At 39.4% G+C, this 15242-nt stretch overlaps 1 protein-coding gene across 2 annotated transcripts in view; it reads right to left on the bottom strand.

Moving 5' to 3' along the window:
- The window catches only part of LOC134754210 (dual specificity calcium/calmodulin-dependent 3',5'-cyclic nucleotide phosphodiesterase 1C-like), a 166409-nt gene that overhangs the window by 114537 nt on the left and 36630 nt on the right, over positions 1-15242 (bottom strand). For both annotated transcript variants that reach the window (XR_010128878.1, XM_063690371.1), the window contains exon 3: positions 5562-5746. Coding sequence is in view for 1 of the 2 variants with exons in the window: in XM_063690371.1 (XP_063546441.1) it covers positions 5562-5746 (185 nt within the window). In the remaining variant the exon portion in view is untranslated. The remainder of the gene's footprint in view (positions 1-5561; positions 5747-15242) is intronic.

The following is a 15242-nucleotide window of genomic DNA, read 5'->3' as shown; positions in this document are numbered from 1 at the left end:
TAGTGATAGTTGTTTTTTTGTTTCAATTTTTTATCATCTTTTATTATTTATTCATTTTATTTTACTTTTTAGCGACTTATTTTAGATTTTTAGATTTTGGGCTAAAATATTAGTTTATTTACAGTTAGGTTCCCCATTTAGTTTTGGGCTAGTAGGTACTCTAGTGTAGGCGATGGCCAACCTCGATAATTATTAGCGACGAAACTTTTACGTTTCGGTGCTAAACGATTTGTAAATGTAGTTAGGTATAGGTATTATGTTTCGTCCTATTGTAACTAAGATTTAGTTTACCTAGACACTCCCACTCCCATTCCCAGTTCAAGGCTCCAGGACTCTGACTGACTCCGACTCCCACGCCCACTCGCACTCCCACTCCCACTACCACTACTTCATCTTATCACAATTATATCGATAGCAGCGCCACCTACCGGGTGCAATTGGTTTTTCAAACCATCCATGGATACTTAAACCTTCTCCAGAATGTAACAAACACTTTTCTCAAAACCGCATCCAAATCGGTTCAGCCAAACGCGAGATAATCGCGAGCATACATACATACATACATACACACAAACATACGGGTCAAACTGAGAACCTCCTTTTTTTAAGGTGGTTAAAAAAAAGTTTATCGATCCATCTGCAACATAGGCACACGACGACGAGCCGGTTAACCAAAACAGTAGATGCCTATGTTTCCCCAAACCTGAGTTCCACTAGGTACAGTCAGGGTTCAGCATCAGCTCTATCTTGGGTACTGCTCTCCCAAATGCTTATCAAGGCGTGTCAGATGTCCAAAACAGAGTGTGCCTATGTTGCACCAAACCTAAGTTCCATTAGGTACAGCCAGGGTTTAGCATCAGTTCTTAACACCTAGGTGACTCAAAATGAGCATCTAGCTTTTCAAGGAGGGTAGAATATTCAATGGTGTTCAACGTTTTTGGATACACCAAATCTTTTGCAACGCGGTAAGTTTCTTCCACCAACGTCGTAACTGTCGTAAAGAGTATGGAACGCCGCTTTGTGCCCGCTTTATCGGTGGTGTCCGTCAAATCATTTGCAAAACACATCGCTTCAAACCGCTCCTTAAAAATCTTCCATTCTTGCGCGTTGTGGTCGAACGTGAGATTGCCGCCATAAATCACGTTAGCGCTCGCCGCCATCGTTTTTAATTATTATTTAACGCGTTAGGTACTTCTCGTCGCCAAATATTGTGTTTGGGATTTAATTATAATTAAAACAATGAGCGGATAGCAATGTAACGGACATGTATATGTGTATGTGTATGTGTATGTGTGTATTTTACGGCAAACTGACATTTGATATATTTTACGAGCTACCTACATTTACCAAAATACTACAGTTCTATCTTGGGTACTGCTCTCCCAAGTGCTCAACAAGACGTGTTGGATGACCAAAACAGCGTGTGCCTATGTTGCACCAAACCTGAGTTCCACTAAGTACAGCCAGGGTTCAGCATCAGCTCTATCTTGGGTACTGCTCTCCCAAGTGCTCATCAAGACGTGTCGGAAGACCAAAACAGCGTGTGCCTATGTTGCACCAAACCTGCGTTCCACTAGGTACAGCCAGGGTTCAGCATCAGATCTTAACACCTAGGTGACTCAAAATGAGCATCTAGCTTTTAAAGGAGGGTAGAATATTCAATGGTGTTCAACGTTTTTGGATACACCAAATCTTTTGCAACGCGGTAAGTTTCTTCCACCAACGTCGTAACTGTCGTAAGGAGTATGGAACGCCGCTTTGTGCCCGCTTTATCGGTGGTGTCCGTCAATTCATTTGCAAAACACATCACTTCAAACCGCTCCTTAAAAATCTTCCATTCTTGCGCGTTGTGGTCGAACGTGAGATTGCCGCCATAAATCACGTTAGCGCTCGCCGCCATCGTTTTTAATTATTATTTCACTAGTCTATTACTTATTTTAACGCGTTAGGTACTTCTCGTCGCCAAATATTGTGTTTGGGATTAAATTATAATTAAAACAATGAGCGGATAGCAATGTAACGGACATGTATATGTGTATGTGTATGTGTGTATTTTACGGCAAACTGACATTTGATATATTTTTACGAACTACCTACATTTACCAAAATACTACAGTTCTATCTTGGGTACTGCTCTCCCAAGTGCTCAACAAGACGTGTTGGATGACCAAAACAGCGTGTGCCTATGTTGCACCAAACCTGAGTTCCACTAGGTACAGCCAGGGTTCAGCATCAGCTCAGCTTTATGTATACTAAAACCTTCTCCAGAATGTAACAAACACTTTTCTGAAAACCGCATCAAAATCGGTTCAGCATACGGTACACATACATACATACATACAAACATACGGGTCAAACTGAGAACCTCCTTTTTTTTGAATGCGGTTAAAAAGGTAAGTACATCAATTTTTTAACATGCAGATACGTCTGCGAGCGATACTCCAAATTTTATATTAAAGGAAAAAATGGAAAAAGTTACACTTCCGGCAGGATTTGAACCCGCAACCTCCGCAATCCGTGCGTTGCTCTTAACCAATTGAGCTACGGAAGCCTACCAGAACATTGCAAATCTTTCCATTCCTTTCCTTATGTATACACGCCTTTGGGGTGGCGTAGTTTTTTTTTTTATAACGGCACCGGAGTCTCAAGTTGCATTGAGAATTCACCAGTAAGAATGTGCTAACCCATACTAAAATCAATTACAAAAAAAAAAAGATGTAATCGTCTTACGGTAGATGTCGCTTTACGCCATCCCAAAGGCGTGTATACATAAGGAAAGGAATGGAAAGATTTGCAAGGTTCTGGTAGGCTTCCGTAGCTCAGTTGGTTAAGTTAAGAGCAACGCACGGATTGCGGAGGTTGCGGGTTCAAATCCTGCCGGAAGTGTAACTTTTTCCATTTTTTCCTTTAATATAAAATTTGTAATAGTACATTTCGATGCTAGTGCGGAAAGTATGTTATTACTCCACGAGTACCGAGATATCTTGCCACGAGCCGTAGGCGTGTGGCAATACTCGGGACGAGTGAAGAATGACATTTCCGCACGTGTATCGAACGACGTTTTTTAATACAGTTGCGAAAAAATAAAAAAAGCAACAAGTAAAGAATGGAATTCGAAACTTTTATTAGTTTCCTTTAAACGTCGTAATCAACATGAGAACCTACTATTAATGTAAGAATACGAAAAATATACATATTTTATATTTTATTACTTACCTCTTCATCATTATAACACGACTATTTTTTTTATATTGAATATTGAAAAACCGTTCTTAATAAGTTGTCTGAATGGAACGGAACGCCTGTCAAAGAAGAGGCGTTTTTTCTTACTGCAAGAATGTTTTATGTTTCCAAAGGCAACATTCGATATTGTTTTTATAAATGTACGATACACAAATAATCGTAATTAACGATGTTTGGGTAATAATAGTACAATGTTTTGTACTTACAATTGTTTCTGCCTTATAGAATATGCATTTAAAAAAAAAACCTTCATTGAAGTGGGTTAGTGGGTTCAATAATAATAACACCCAGCTAAAAAAACACCTCTTCATAATGTCAATGTCAATGATGTCACAGAATTAATAATATAAGTTTCGAATTCCTTACTTGTTGTTTTATTTTTTATTTTTTCGCAATTGTATTAAAAAACGTCGTTCGATACACGTGCGGAAATGTCATTCTTTACTTTACTAATGACATACTTTCCGCACTAGCATCGAAATGTACTATTCTCGACATGCTTCCATATCGACATTAAAGCACATATATGACAGCTACATTCATGCCAAGTTTCATGCTTTCTTCACGATGGGACCGTATTTTAAGTTAAGGACTCGTACTAATAGTAATTTATTGCACTAAATAATGTTATTTATATAAGTGAGTTATCATTCGCCAGTAAGAGCGTCTTGCTTGTCGTGATGTTTATATCATTATTTTAGCTTTTTAAACCGATTCTTAGCATCATTATTTCCCTACAGAAGTATGTGACCTTGCTAATGTTACTTGAAACGCAAAAGAGCATCCAACAGTGTGTCACATGAACATACATGTAGATAGTGTTATAGACGCTTCATGAATATAAACAAATGACATTTAAATTTGTAGACAGACTTCGCAAAATGGAACGTAGTTACAGTTACTGTATGAAGTAGGTACTGGTAGAAACGAATAGTAACGGCTACATATTTAGTAACTGAAACTTTATAGAATAACAAAAACCCCATGTTTTATTACAATTACTACAGTACCAACCAGAAAGCAAATTTTGTATAGCGTTGTTGAACGCATCGCTATTGAAGGAAATCAATTTAGAATACCGTCTACATATATGAGTTGTACGAGAACAAACGGTCAGTTACAAACGATGGACGTAGCAGCTTTCCGCAATAAAACGAACTTTGTTACAGTCTGAGAAAACTTAATTAAAACTCATAAAAATAAACTTTTCACTAGTTAAAATCGTAAATACGCCGAACATATAATTTTAATGCACTGATGTCAATCAACTATTCCTAATGCAGAAGAAATGTATTCGCATACTTACCAACACGCATATACCAGATAGTTGTCGACCGCACTTTGCTGCATTAAACATTCTCACTTTACCCTCTATATATATTATGGAAGCGGCACTCTTGGTTAGGAACAATTCGCATCTATTCACAAAAAAAGTTGTTAACTCGCAAAGAAGGCAAAATAATAAAATTGAAATACAACTACCCCCAACAAAATTAGAATTGTAAAAAAAAAGGCCCTTATTACCGATGCATACTTGTAGCAAACAAACTTCCCGAAAAAATTATAAACGAAATCGAAGACAATGTGTTTAAGAGGGAACTAAAAAATTTGCTTCTCAAAAAATGCTATTATTCCATAGACGAGTACCTGAATGATGAATCTTTGCCCAAATAAAATAATAATAATTTAAATTATATAAAGATACCTAAAATGATAATCTACATTACATTTAAATTAAATACATCTACTTATAATATTATATATTGAATGAATGGTAAATTAAATTAAATATATTTAATGCAAACTTATTAATGCTACTGTGGGAATGTATTTAACAACAAATTGTGTAATAAAGATAAAATAAATCAATACTTATATGTACCTATTGAAATAGTACCCAAATAAGTACATAATTGATTATAATAAAATAAAATAAAAATTATAATAAAATAATAAGTAATTAATATAATAAAATAAGTATAAAATAATATATATGCGTTATTGATATAAATGCGTTAATTTTAATTTATGTACCTAGTTATAGTTTAGTTTTAGGAAATACTTGCTGTGCCCTAAGAGGGTTCATGTGTGAACGTACCCTAATGTAACATCTGTTTTGTACCACATGATAATAAGCAATAAATTATGAATTATTAAATATGAATTATTAAACATGCTCATGGAATGTACAGTCACCTGAAGAAATAGTTGAACTATCTCTGCAGCTGACTGTACCACAAACGAAAGCATTAACTAATGTTGTGTGTCTAAGTCATTAATTATTATTGACATTCAATACGGCAAGGTTTTACACTTACTTGAACTTGTCCGGGGTGTAAATCGTCTAGCAAAGCTGCTTCATGACACAATGATCTTGTCAAAAGTCTTTTCTTGCGTCGTTTGTGCATTGTCAGAAATCTCCCTGTATAAACATGTTTTTTGGGCATGTTTTCAAGCTCTTCCGAATAGTCCTTAGAGATTACTCTTCGCGGGATTTCTTGAACTGAAACAAAGACAAGTATGTCATGTATTGTTACGTACGTGCGTGATACACTCAGTACGCATATTTAACGTCCGCGATCTTTTGATATATGCATTTTAATAAAATATAGAAATTAAATGACGAAACGAACGATTCCTCAATTCTACTGATAACGATAGACCTATCAGAACTATTTATCAAACACAATGTTTACTAAAGCGTTGATAAAAACCAGTAATAGTACTGTAGAGCGTAGACTATTTCTCGAACAAAGCTCGTACGCCGAAGACTAAAACACGCTGGCCGTTGAATGTTGCTGCTGCTGATTACCGCCAAAATACCACCACCATGTTACCGGGTTAGTGTGAGGGTTAGTAAGAACACTTATTTTAGGGTTAAGGCGCTAGTCGCTATTGTTGGCCGTAAACTCTTACTTTCTAGAGTATATATCTGCTTAACGGTTCAACAAAAAATTATGAAAAGAATATAAACATAAAATCTACATTTTATGTACAACATTCCTAACGTTTGACTTTTACCCTATGACTTATAGTTTCTCCATAAAAGGAACATTACGACAGGCCGTTTTGCGACTAACTTTGCTTATATCTCCTAAACGGTTTATTCGATTAAAGTTATTTTTAAACTAAAATAAAGGTTTTAACAGGCACTACAAATGCAACGTTTCATAATGTTAAAAAATAATATTTTTTAAAAGAAATCGAATATTATTCAACATTTCGTGCGTATGTAGCACGAAAAAAGCGTGACCGGCAGTCGTGTGCTAGCTTTGAGACGAGGAGGCTGTGTCGCTCGTCGATCCGTGCCTTCCTTGTACTCTGTATACTTGTGCTGAGCCCAAGTGCAACAAAATTGGAGTTATTGTGGCCAAAGACTAAATAACTGCAGAAAGTCGATTTGGTTCTGACGCGCTTTAGCGCGCTTAACACGGTGTTTCGCAGCCTAATATTACGAAAATAATGACAATATTTCCACTTATGTTTGAAAGCTTCATTTGAAATATAAAAATAAAAGTTTTATAACATGCGCGGACATATTGCCATTTTTACGTTTTTAATAAAGGATTCCTAACAAAACAATAATTAATTGATTAATATAGGCTATCAATTTACGTTGTATATAGATATTTATTTATTTATTTTTTTGTTTAATTTTTGTAAATTGTGTTGGGAGATTGGGTAATCTCCCATTGATTGGTGGTGGTTGATGATGAAAACGAACAGTGACAAGTAAGAGTCAATTGATATTCTTTTATAAGCTAATCATAAATGAAAGTAGGCATAATCCAAATATTATATTTATTAATAATGACCCTTACAATTGATTAATAAAGTAAAAAGTTAGTAGTTAGTAAAAAGACCGAAACGGCCTGTCGTATTTTTTTTTTGGCGAAACTATAAATTAAGGCGAAAGGTAAAAATCAAACGTACTACTTACCACCGCAACGATAATACGAGTACCTATGCTATAACGCAATTAGTTAGTTCGTATTTTACAAATGTTTTCTTGTTCAGATACGAATAGACCTTGCATTTCGTGGAGGTGGTAAATTATTATAATGGTAAATAATACCTCTTTAACTCAGAAACTATATACTTACTTACTGTTACGGTCTAGAGCGTATCTCTTCTAAATGGGTAAGCAAAAAAAATATGAAAAAAATATGTATGAATCTTTATTTATTGTTCAACAATTAATGTTATAATTGTAATAATATTTAATTTGTTTTCTTAAAATTTATAGTTTCACCGTAATAAAAATAATACAACGGGCCATTTTGCGGCTAACTTTGGTTATTTCTACTTAACGGCTAGTTAAATTAAATAAATCAATTAATATTATTTTTAAACTAACAATAATGTTTTAACAGCTGACGGTCTTTCCACAGCGATACAACCGTGCGACGATTTGTTTTATTTACAATTTCATCTAAATTCTAAACTAATATCTGACAAAGTATAATGAAATGGGATGTGATGACTGAAAAGTTTTTTTGTACGTGTTCATGTGACCAGCTGACGGTCCACCGAGATACAACGGGCTGACCATTTTTTTTATTCACATTAGCATCTAAACTATCATCTGACAAAGTATCAAGCGGGAGGCGATGACAATTTTTTTTTGCGTGTTTCGCTGGCTGCCATACCTCAACCCACCAACGGAGCGGCAGCTGACGTCCACTGGGGTTCATCATACATAGCCGTTAACCACTATATCGGAGTTATTGTGGCCAAAAAATAAAAAAACTGCAGAGCGCTGATTTGGTCGTGGCGCGCTTGTAATATAAGTAACAATGATATTCCCACGTAATGTTTGAGAAAACTTCGAACTTCGAAAAATAATACTAGTTTAACACTAATAGGTAGGTAACAATTCCCAATATTTTATATGTAGGTAGACTAGGTACATCATGTTATAAGTTAACTATTAAATGGCATTCTTCTTCTTCCTCGCGTTGTCCCGGCATTTTGCCACTGCTCATGGGAGCCTGGGGTCCGCTTGGCAACTAATCCCAAGATTTGGCGTAGGCACTAGTTTTTACGAAAGCGACTGCCATCTGACCTTCCAACCCGGATTAGTCCGGTTTCCTCACGATGTTTTCCTTCACCGAAAAGCGACTGGTAAATATCAAACGATATTTCGTACATAAGTTCCGAAAAACTCATTGGTACGAGCCAGGGTTTGAACCTGCGACCTTCGGATTGCAAGTCGCACGCTCTTACCGCTAGGCCACCAGCGCCATTTATTAAATGGCATTATTTATATTTATTTATTACGGATAAAAAAATTACTATAAAATAAACACACTGTACGCCTCAATTTAGTACATAACAAGCTCTAGCTATAAACCTTAATCTGTTGAATTGACTTAGGTATTTATTTGTAAGAAACAGATAAAACACAAATTAACTAATTGAGGCTTGTAAAGTATAATGCATAAGGGAATATATTTTTATTATAATTTACGACCTCCACTAAACGCATGATCTACGACAAAATATCTGCAAAAGATACACAAATACAAGTATAGCGCCAACCGCGCGCCTCTGGGCTTTAGCTTATTCTTTGAACCTCGTTGTGGTAAATTCACGTACGATCGCAGTGAGCGGGGTGCGGGTACAGAGACGCTGAGACGCTCAAGGACACATCAGCGACTATCGTCTTAATAAGTTGTTAAATGTAGAGGTGTTGTAGATAGACTGAATATGGCTCGGTCGGGCAGCCATATTTGTACAGGTGCGCGACCGCGCCCCGCCCACTGTGTCACGTGGGTGAGTTGTGAAGAGTGGTTTCAAATTTATTAGCCAATAAGCTTGCGCTATTACAAATCGTAGGGAATGGGTATATATTTATTATGGGATATTCTTGTAATAACTAATAAAATGATTACTTAAATCTATGCACAAACATATAGAAATAAAGACATAAACACATGAAATGGAAATAAAATGAAATTCTCATAATGATTAAAAATATAGAAAATTACACACAATTAAAGAACACAAAACGTACAATAAAAAACATCTTAATAGCTATATGCGACAATCTCCCCCGCGTGTGCCAACACCGTCTCCATTCGTGGAGTATATAGGTATAAGCCGGGAAACTGGACGGCGGACTTCACCTGCTCGGGTGCGAACAATGGAACATGGGGGGATGGAACAATGGGTTACGTGGCCATCAGGGCCGGGAAAGAGTTGTGCGATTTCACCTCTAGGCCATGTTCCTCGTGGCATAGAACTGTCTGCTACGATGACGATGTCGCCTATATGTAATTTCTGCACGTTCTGGTGAGCACCGGGCCGAGGGCAGGGACCGGACAACCCTTTCCGCGATAAAACCCTTTCAATGGGCGACACTTAAACACGGCTAACACATTGAAAGACTTTCCCTTTTGAACTGCAAGCCCATTCATACCCCTACCTTTGACTAACCCTTACCGAAAAGCTAACCAAAAATAAGTCTAGCCCTTAATAAGGGTTACCCTTATCTTTAAGCGCTTTTTATAAAGGTTTCCCTTTGCGTGAAAGAGACAGGATTAGTATATATCTACGGTAGTGTATGAAAAGGAAAGAAAATACGTGCCTAGTCAAAGAACGCCGCCGTCGCCGCCGACGTTCGCTCGGATTCCAAGTAATGTGTGCTTTATGTACAAGGTAGACGACTTAAATTAGCACGCTTATATGCTAAAAGGGAAGCCCTTTATAAGGCTAACCCTTATAAGCAATATGCAAGGTGTTGGTGAGCGGATGATAAGGGTTTTGTAAGGGTATTTGGGCTACCGATTACTCAAATGCGGTAGCTTTATATAAGGGTTTTTAAAAGCAAAACAAAGGGTTTCGTCTGGCAAAGGGTATGGTGAGTTAAGCCTTATGCAATACCCTTATAAAACCCCGATAAGGGATAGCGGGCCGGTCCCTGGCCGAGGGAGGAGGCTGGGTCTGTATTCCTTCTGCCAGCGCCTTCAAAAGTGATCGGCTAAGTTCTGCGCTGTCTTCCATGACGACAGTGACATATCTTTGTCTGTGAAGACGCCCAGCGGTGCCATTGCGCTCGACTGGCCGATGAGAAAATGGTTCGACGTCAGAGCCTCGACATCCAGGTCTGGATTCACAGGTGTCAGTGGTCTGGAGTTCACTACGTGCTCGGCTTCTAGAAGCAGCGTATGTAAAACTTCTTCATGAGGTGCTCTCTCTTTTAGTGTAACTTTCAATGCAGTTTTCACGCTGCCCACGAGTCGTTCCCAGGCACCGCCGGCGGAAGGGTTGCCGGGCGGTATCTTTTTCCAGGTGATCGATCGCTCAGTCAGGAATGGCTTTAGACTGTCTGGCAGCGTTTTCTTGGCCTCTGCAATTTCTCGTTCTGCTCCGTAGAAGTTAGTTGCGTTGTCGGAGTAGAGAACGGTAGTCGTGCCGCGCCGAGCTATCATTCTGCGCAGTGAGAGTATCATAGAGGATGCCGAAAGTGAGGCGGCAAGCTCTAGGTGCACAGCTCGGGTAGTGAGGCAAGTGTATAATACGCCCCATCTTTTCTCGCGGCGGCGGTCTATTGTAATATACTCCATAAATGACAACCGCCTTAAAAAGGTGACGGAAATAAAAGATCTTGGCGTAAATATTGACCATGAGTTGCGGCTGACTGCCCATGTTGATAAAATTGTTCGGAAGGCCTACAGTATGCTCGGGTTTATATTTAGGCAGAGTAAAGATTTTAAAGATCCTAAAACAATTATTCTTTTATATAATGCTTACGTAAGATCTCACCTAGAGTATGCTTCCACAGTATGGAGTCCTCATTTCTCTATCCATATTAATGCAATAGAAGGAATTCAAAAAAAAATTATCAAGCGGATGAAGTATAAATTCAAAGAATTTGATTCAAATAATATTATACCCCTTCAAATCAGACGCGAAATTAGGGATCAAACCTTACTATATAAAATCCTAAATGGGCTGGTCGACTCCCCCGCGCTACTCGCCCGCGCCTCTGCGCTGCGCGTACCCCCGCACGCGCTCCTCTAAATTATTCGCTGTCCCTTTCCATCGAACCACTTACGCAAAGAACAGATTTATCGTAAGAGCGTGTAAAAATTACAATGACAAATATTCTCATGTTGACTTGTTTTTCATTCCGTCAGTACAAAAATTTGTTTCTGCAATTAAGAGCAAATGAACAAATAATATAATATAACTCTGCTACTATTAGGGCAAATAATATAATTGATTTTGATAGTTTACTATTGTAAAATTAAGTTAAATTAATGCATGTCACGTTTGTGGTTTCAAATTCGCATTGTTTAGTTCTTTAGCACTAGATCTAGAGATAGTTTAATTGAATTGTACAAACAAGTCTTGTCTGAGCAACCATAATTATCTAATTTCAGTAGTGGAAACTGTTTTGGCTTATGTATGTATTTAAGTGTAATTATCTATATGTGTAATCTTTCGCTGTTTGTTTCCCATTATCAATAAATAAATAAATAAATAAATAAATATATTCATAGGGCCAAATAAATCTACGGCTGCGGCGGTAAATGGCGGTTGATTCGCCTGGAGCCTCTGGTGGTAAGTCGCCTACAGGAACCTTGAGTGTGGTCCCCTTATAGGTCCGACACCATTGGCACTTATTCGTTATATAACGAATGCTACCGCGCAGACCGATAATATAATATCTCTGTTTCAGCTCGTTTATCACCGTCGAGTGGTTGCCGTGATTGTAGAGAGCATGGAAATGATGTATTAGCAGCTTGACGAAATCTTCTTTAGCGTGTAGAACGGGTATGTGTACATCTTTATCTATTCTGGCGTTCAGAACGATGACTCCATTTTTGTCGAGCTTTACTGCGATTTTATGGAGTGGCGATTTCTTCGGAATCGGCCGTCCAGTTTCCATTAACTTGATTTCCTCTGGAAAGGCTTCATGTTGACTCCGACGTATAAGCAATATCTCTGCTAAGTTCAAATGCCCCTTATTGATATCTGTATCTGGTTTCTTTTTAAGCAATGCGGCTTTAACAACCTCGGCGGCAACCAGTGTTTTAGCGGTGGCGCGGACTAAGCGTACGAACTTTGAGAACCTACATACCTCCGGCAGGCACTCAAACTTATTTTTCGCGACGCCTACCGAGCATACGAGCTTGCTAACGCGTTCGTCGCCCGTATCGGCGACGGGCGCGGGCGTTTTCTCTGTCGGCCAATACTCCTCGCTTTTACGTATGAAATCGGGCCCTATGAACCACCGGTGGTTCGCTCCGAATTGCGTAGGTATACCGCGCGTCGCGTCGTCAGCTACGTTAGCTGCACTAGGCACCCAGCGCCAGTTGGCGGGAGTGGTAGTGTTCTCGATTTCCGCTAACCTATGTGCGACGAACGTTTTGTACCTACGTGGGTCCGACCGTATCCACGTGAGTGCCGTTTTGGAGTCAGACCAAAAATACTTGTCCTTTATTACGTAGTCTGACTCTTTGACTATGGTCTCCGCTAACCTAGTCGCTAGTACGCAGCTCTGTAATTCCATACGCGGAATACTAACTACCCGGAGAGGTGACACTCGGGCCTTTGCGGCCACTAATGCGGACGTTCTAGTCCCCTCGGGGTTGACTCTGACTAAGTACACGGCCGCGGCATATATTTTGTTCACTCGCGTCGCAAAAAACATGCCTATATGCCTCCCTATTAAATGCGGGCACGTGTCGCGGAATTTATAAGTCTCGTAATTGTTGTACGTTATCTATGAACGATCGCCATGCGGGTGCGAGTGAGACGGGTATGGGCGAGTTCCATCCGATTCCGGTGCGCCATATCTCTTGCATTAATGCCTTACCTAAGACGGATATGGGACTAACGTAACCTATCGGATCGAATATCGACATCGCACTACTCGTAACCTGTCGTTTTGTCGGTAATTTCTGACCGTTAAGTACGTCTTCGGGCGTGTTGCGAAAGTTTACGTTGAAACCTAAGGTGTCACGTTTGTGATTCCATTTCAAACCTAAAGTACGTTCGCTCTCGCTAGCGCCTAACAATGACGTTTCCTCTTTACTGTTAACTACGTCAGGAATAACCGCAGGATGGTTCGATGCGAACCCGCGAAGCTCGAATGACGCGCGAAAATATTTAATTCGTAATCCTCGTTTACTATGCGCCTGGCGTCGTCTTTGGACGTATCGAGCGCGATCAACATGTCGTCCATGTACGTATTTTTTATTGTTTTTTCAGCTGCGATCGGAAATTCGTCGCTATGCGTTCTTGCGTTTTCGATTTTGACGTATAGCGCGGTTGTCGGCGACGCTGCCGATCCGAATATAAGCCGCTTCATCCTGTATTCTTGCGGTGGAGAGGTACGGTCCTCCCCCCGCCAAACGAAACGTAACGCATCGCGATCTTGCTCAATTATCTCGATCTGTAAAAACATTTCTTTGACGTCCGCTATTACCGCGATTTTACCCTCGCGGAAACGCAGGCCGGCCAAAAGCGCGCTATTAAGCGACCGTCCGTAGGCTGTGGCGGCCACGTCCCACACTAATCTCATTTTGCCGCGTTGCGGGTGAAAAGTTGGGAAATGTGCTAAGTACCACACCCGGGGCGCATCGAGGGGGGGCGGCGACTCCATTTTCTCCGCGTAACCCTTGTCAAGCATGTTAGCCATATGCTTTGCGCTCGGTTATCTGGGAGCTTTTCGTCGTCTGTCCGCCATAATAAGCCCGCTCGATACCTATTCTCCCTCGGTATTTTTACGCAGGTGGTTTTTAGCAAATCTAGCGCGCGCTGGTCGGGATCGGCCCGAAACGCCTAATGATTCTATGTCAAAATGCCGTTAGCTCTAAAGCCTCGTCGTCCGCGGTTTTAGGCCGTACGTGCCCTACAAAATTTACCGTATGGAGGGGTAATCAGGGTAAGGTCTGAGCCGAAGCGTACTTCAAGGCTCAGCGCGTTCGTTTTTCAAGCTTCTTATTTCTATCTAAGTGGAGAAAAATCTCGACACTCAGCGCGTACTTGTTTCTTTCTTCGTTTTTCTTTCTGAGTGGAGAAAAATCTCGACACTCAGCGCGTACGTGTTTCTTTGTACTTTATTCGGCTATCGAAGGACCATAATTGTTGAGCGTAGACTATTTCTCGAACGAAGCTCGTACGCCGAAGACTGGAACACGCTGGCCGTTGAATGTTGCTGCTGCTGATTACTGATTTTTTTTGTACAATATGCCACAAATGATACGTAATATCTTGATATCTAACCCCAAGAAAGCAATTTTGAAAATAATTTCACTGTAACGGCTGTACATCGATTTGCGGTTTTTCTTTGAAATTGGGGTCGAGCGGCTTCCACTAATTCGCAGGCAGCTAGCGACGAAAAAGATCGATGACATTCTGCAAAAAATCATGCGATTTGATTCCGCTAGACACGTGGAAGGAACTAGAGCGCATCTATGGAGGTAACTGCTTAAACAAGAGATAATACCTATGCCTGAAATTTTTCAGTTACAAGATGGATCCGAATTATGACATCATTACTCATGTGATCATTTTAAACAATATCTGGAGCAAACTGTGTACGGAGCTACAGAGCGTGGCGTGGCGTAGGTATTACCCCAAATTCTCCTAATGTGACAATTATTGCAAAGATGGATATGTGATATGTGTATGATATGTGTAGAGTCAGAAGCTGCAAGTGATGGATTCAACCTACTTAGGTACCAACTTGGTACTTACACCTGCTCTTATTAGGTACTAATCTTTGTATGCCAAATTGAAAGCAATAAAAATACTTACTGTACTATTATATTTTTGTTAAATTAATTCCACTCTTTATAACCTTTTCTACATAATATTAGGTCTACTTGGATGGTTTACGAGTCATTTTTTTGTTTGATATCTTGTAAGCAAAAATATTTTATAAGTTACAAGAAATCAAACAAAAAATTGACTTTTAAACCGCCCAAGTAGACCTAATACTATGTAGGACGTAAGTACACGTACGGATGCATATGTAGAAGATT

This window comes from Cydia strobilella, chromosome Z (assembly GCF_947568885.1).
Source record: "Cydia strobilella chromosome Z, ilCydStro3.1, whole genome shotgun sequence".
NCBI lineage: Eukaryota > Metazoa > Arthropoda > Insecta > Lepidoptera > Tortricidae > Cydia > Cydia strobilella.
This window is presented reverse-complemented; position numbering and strand designations above follow the sequence as displayed.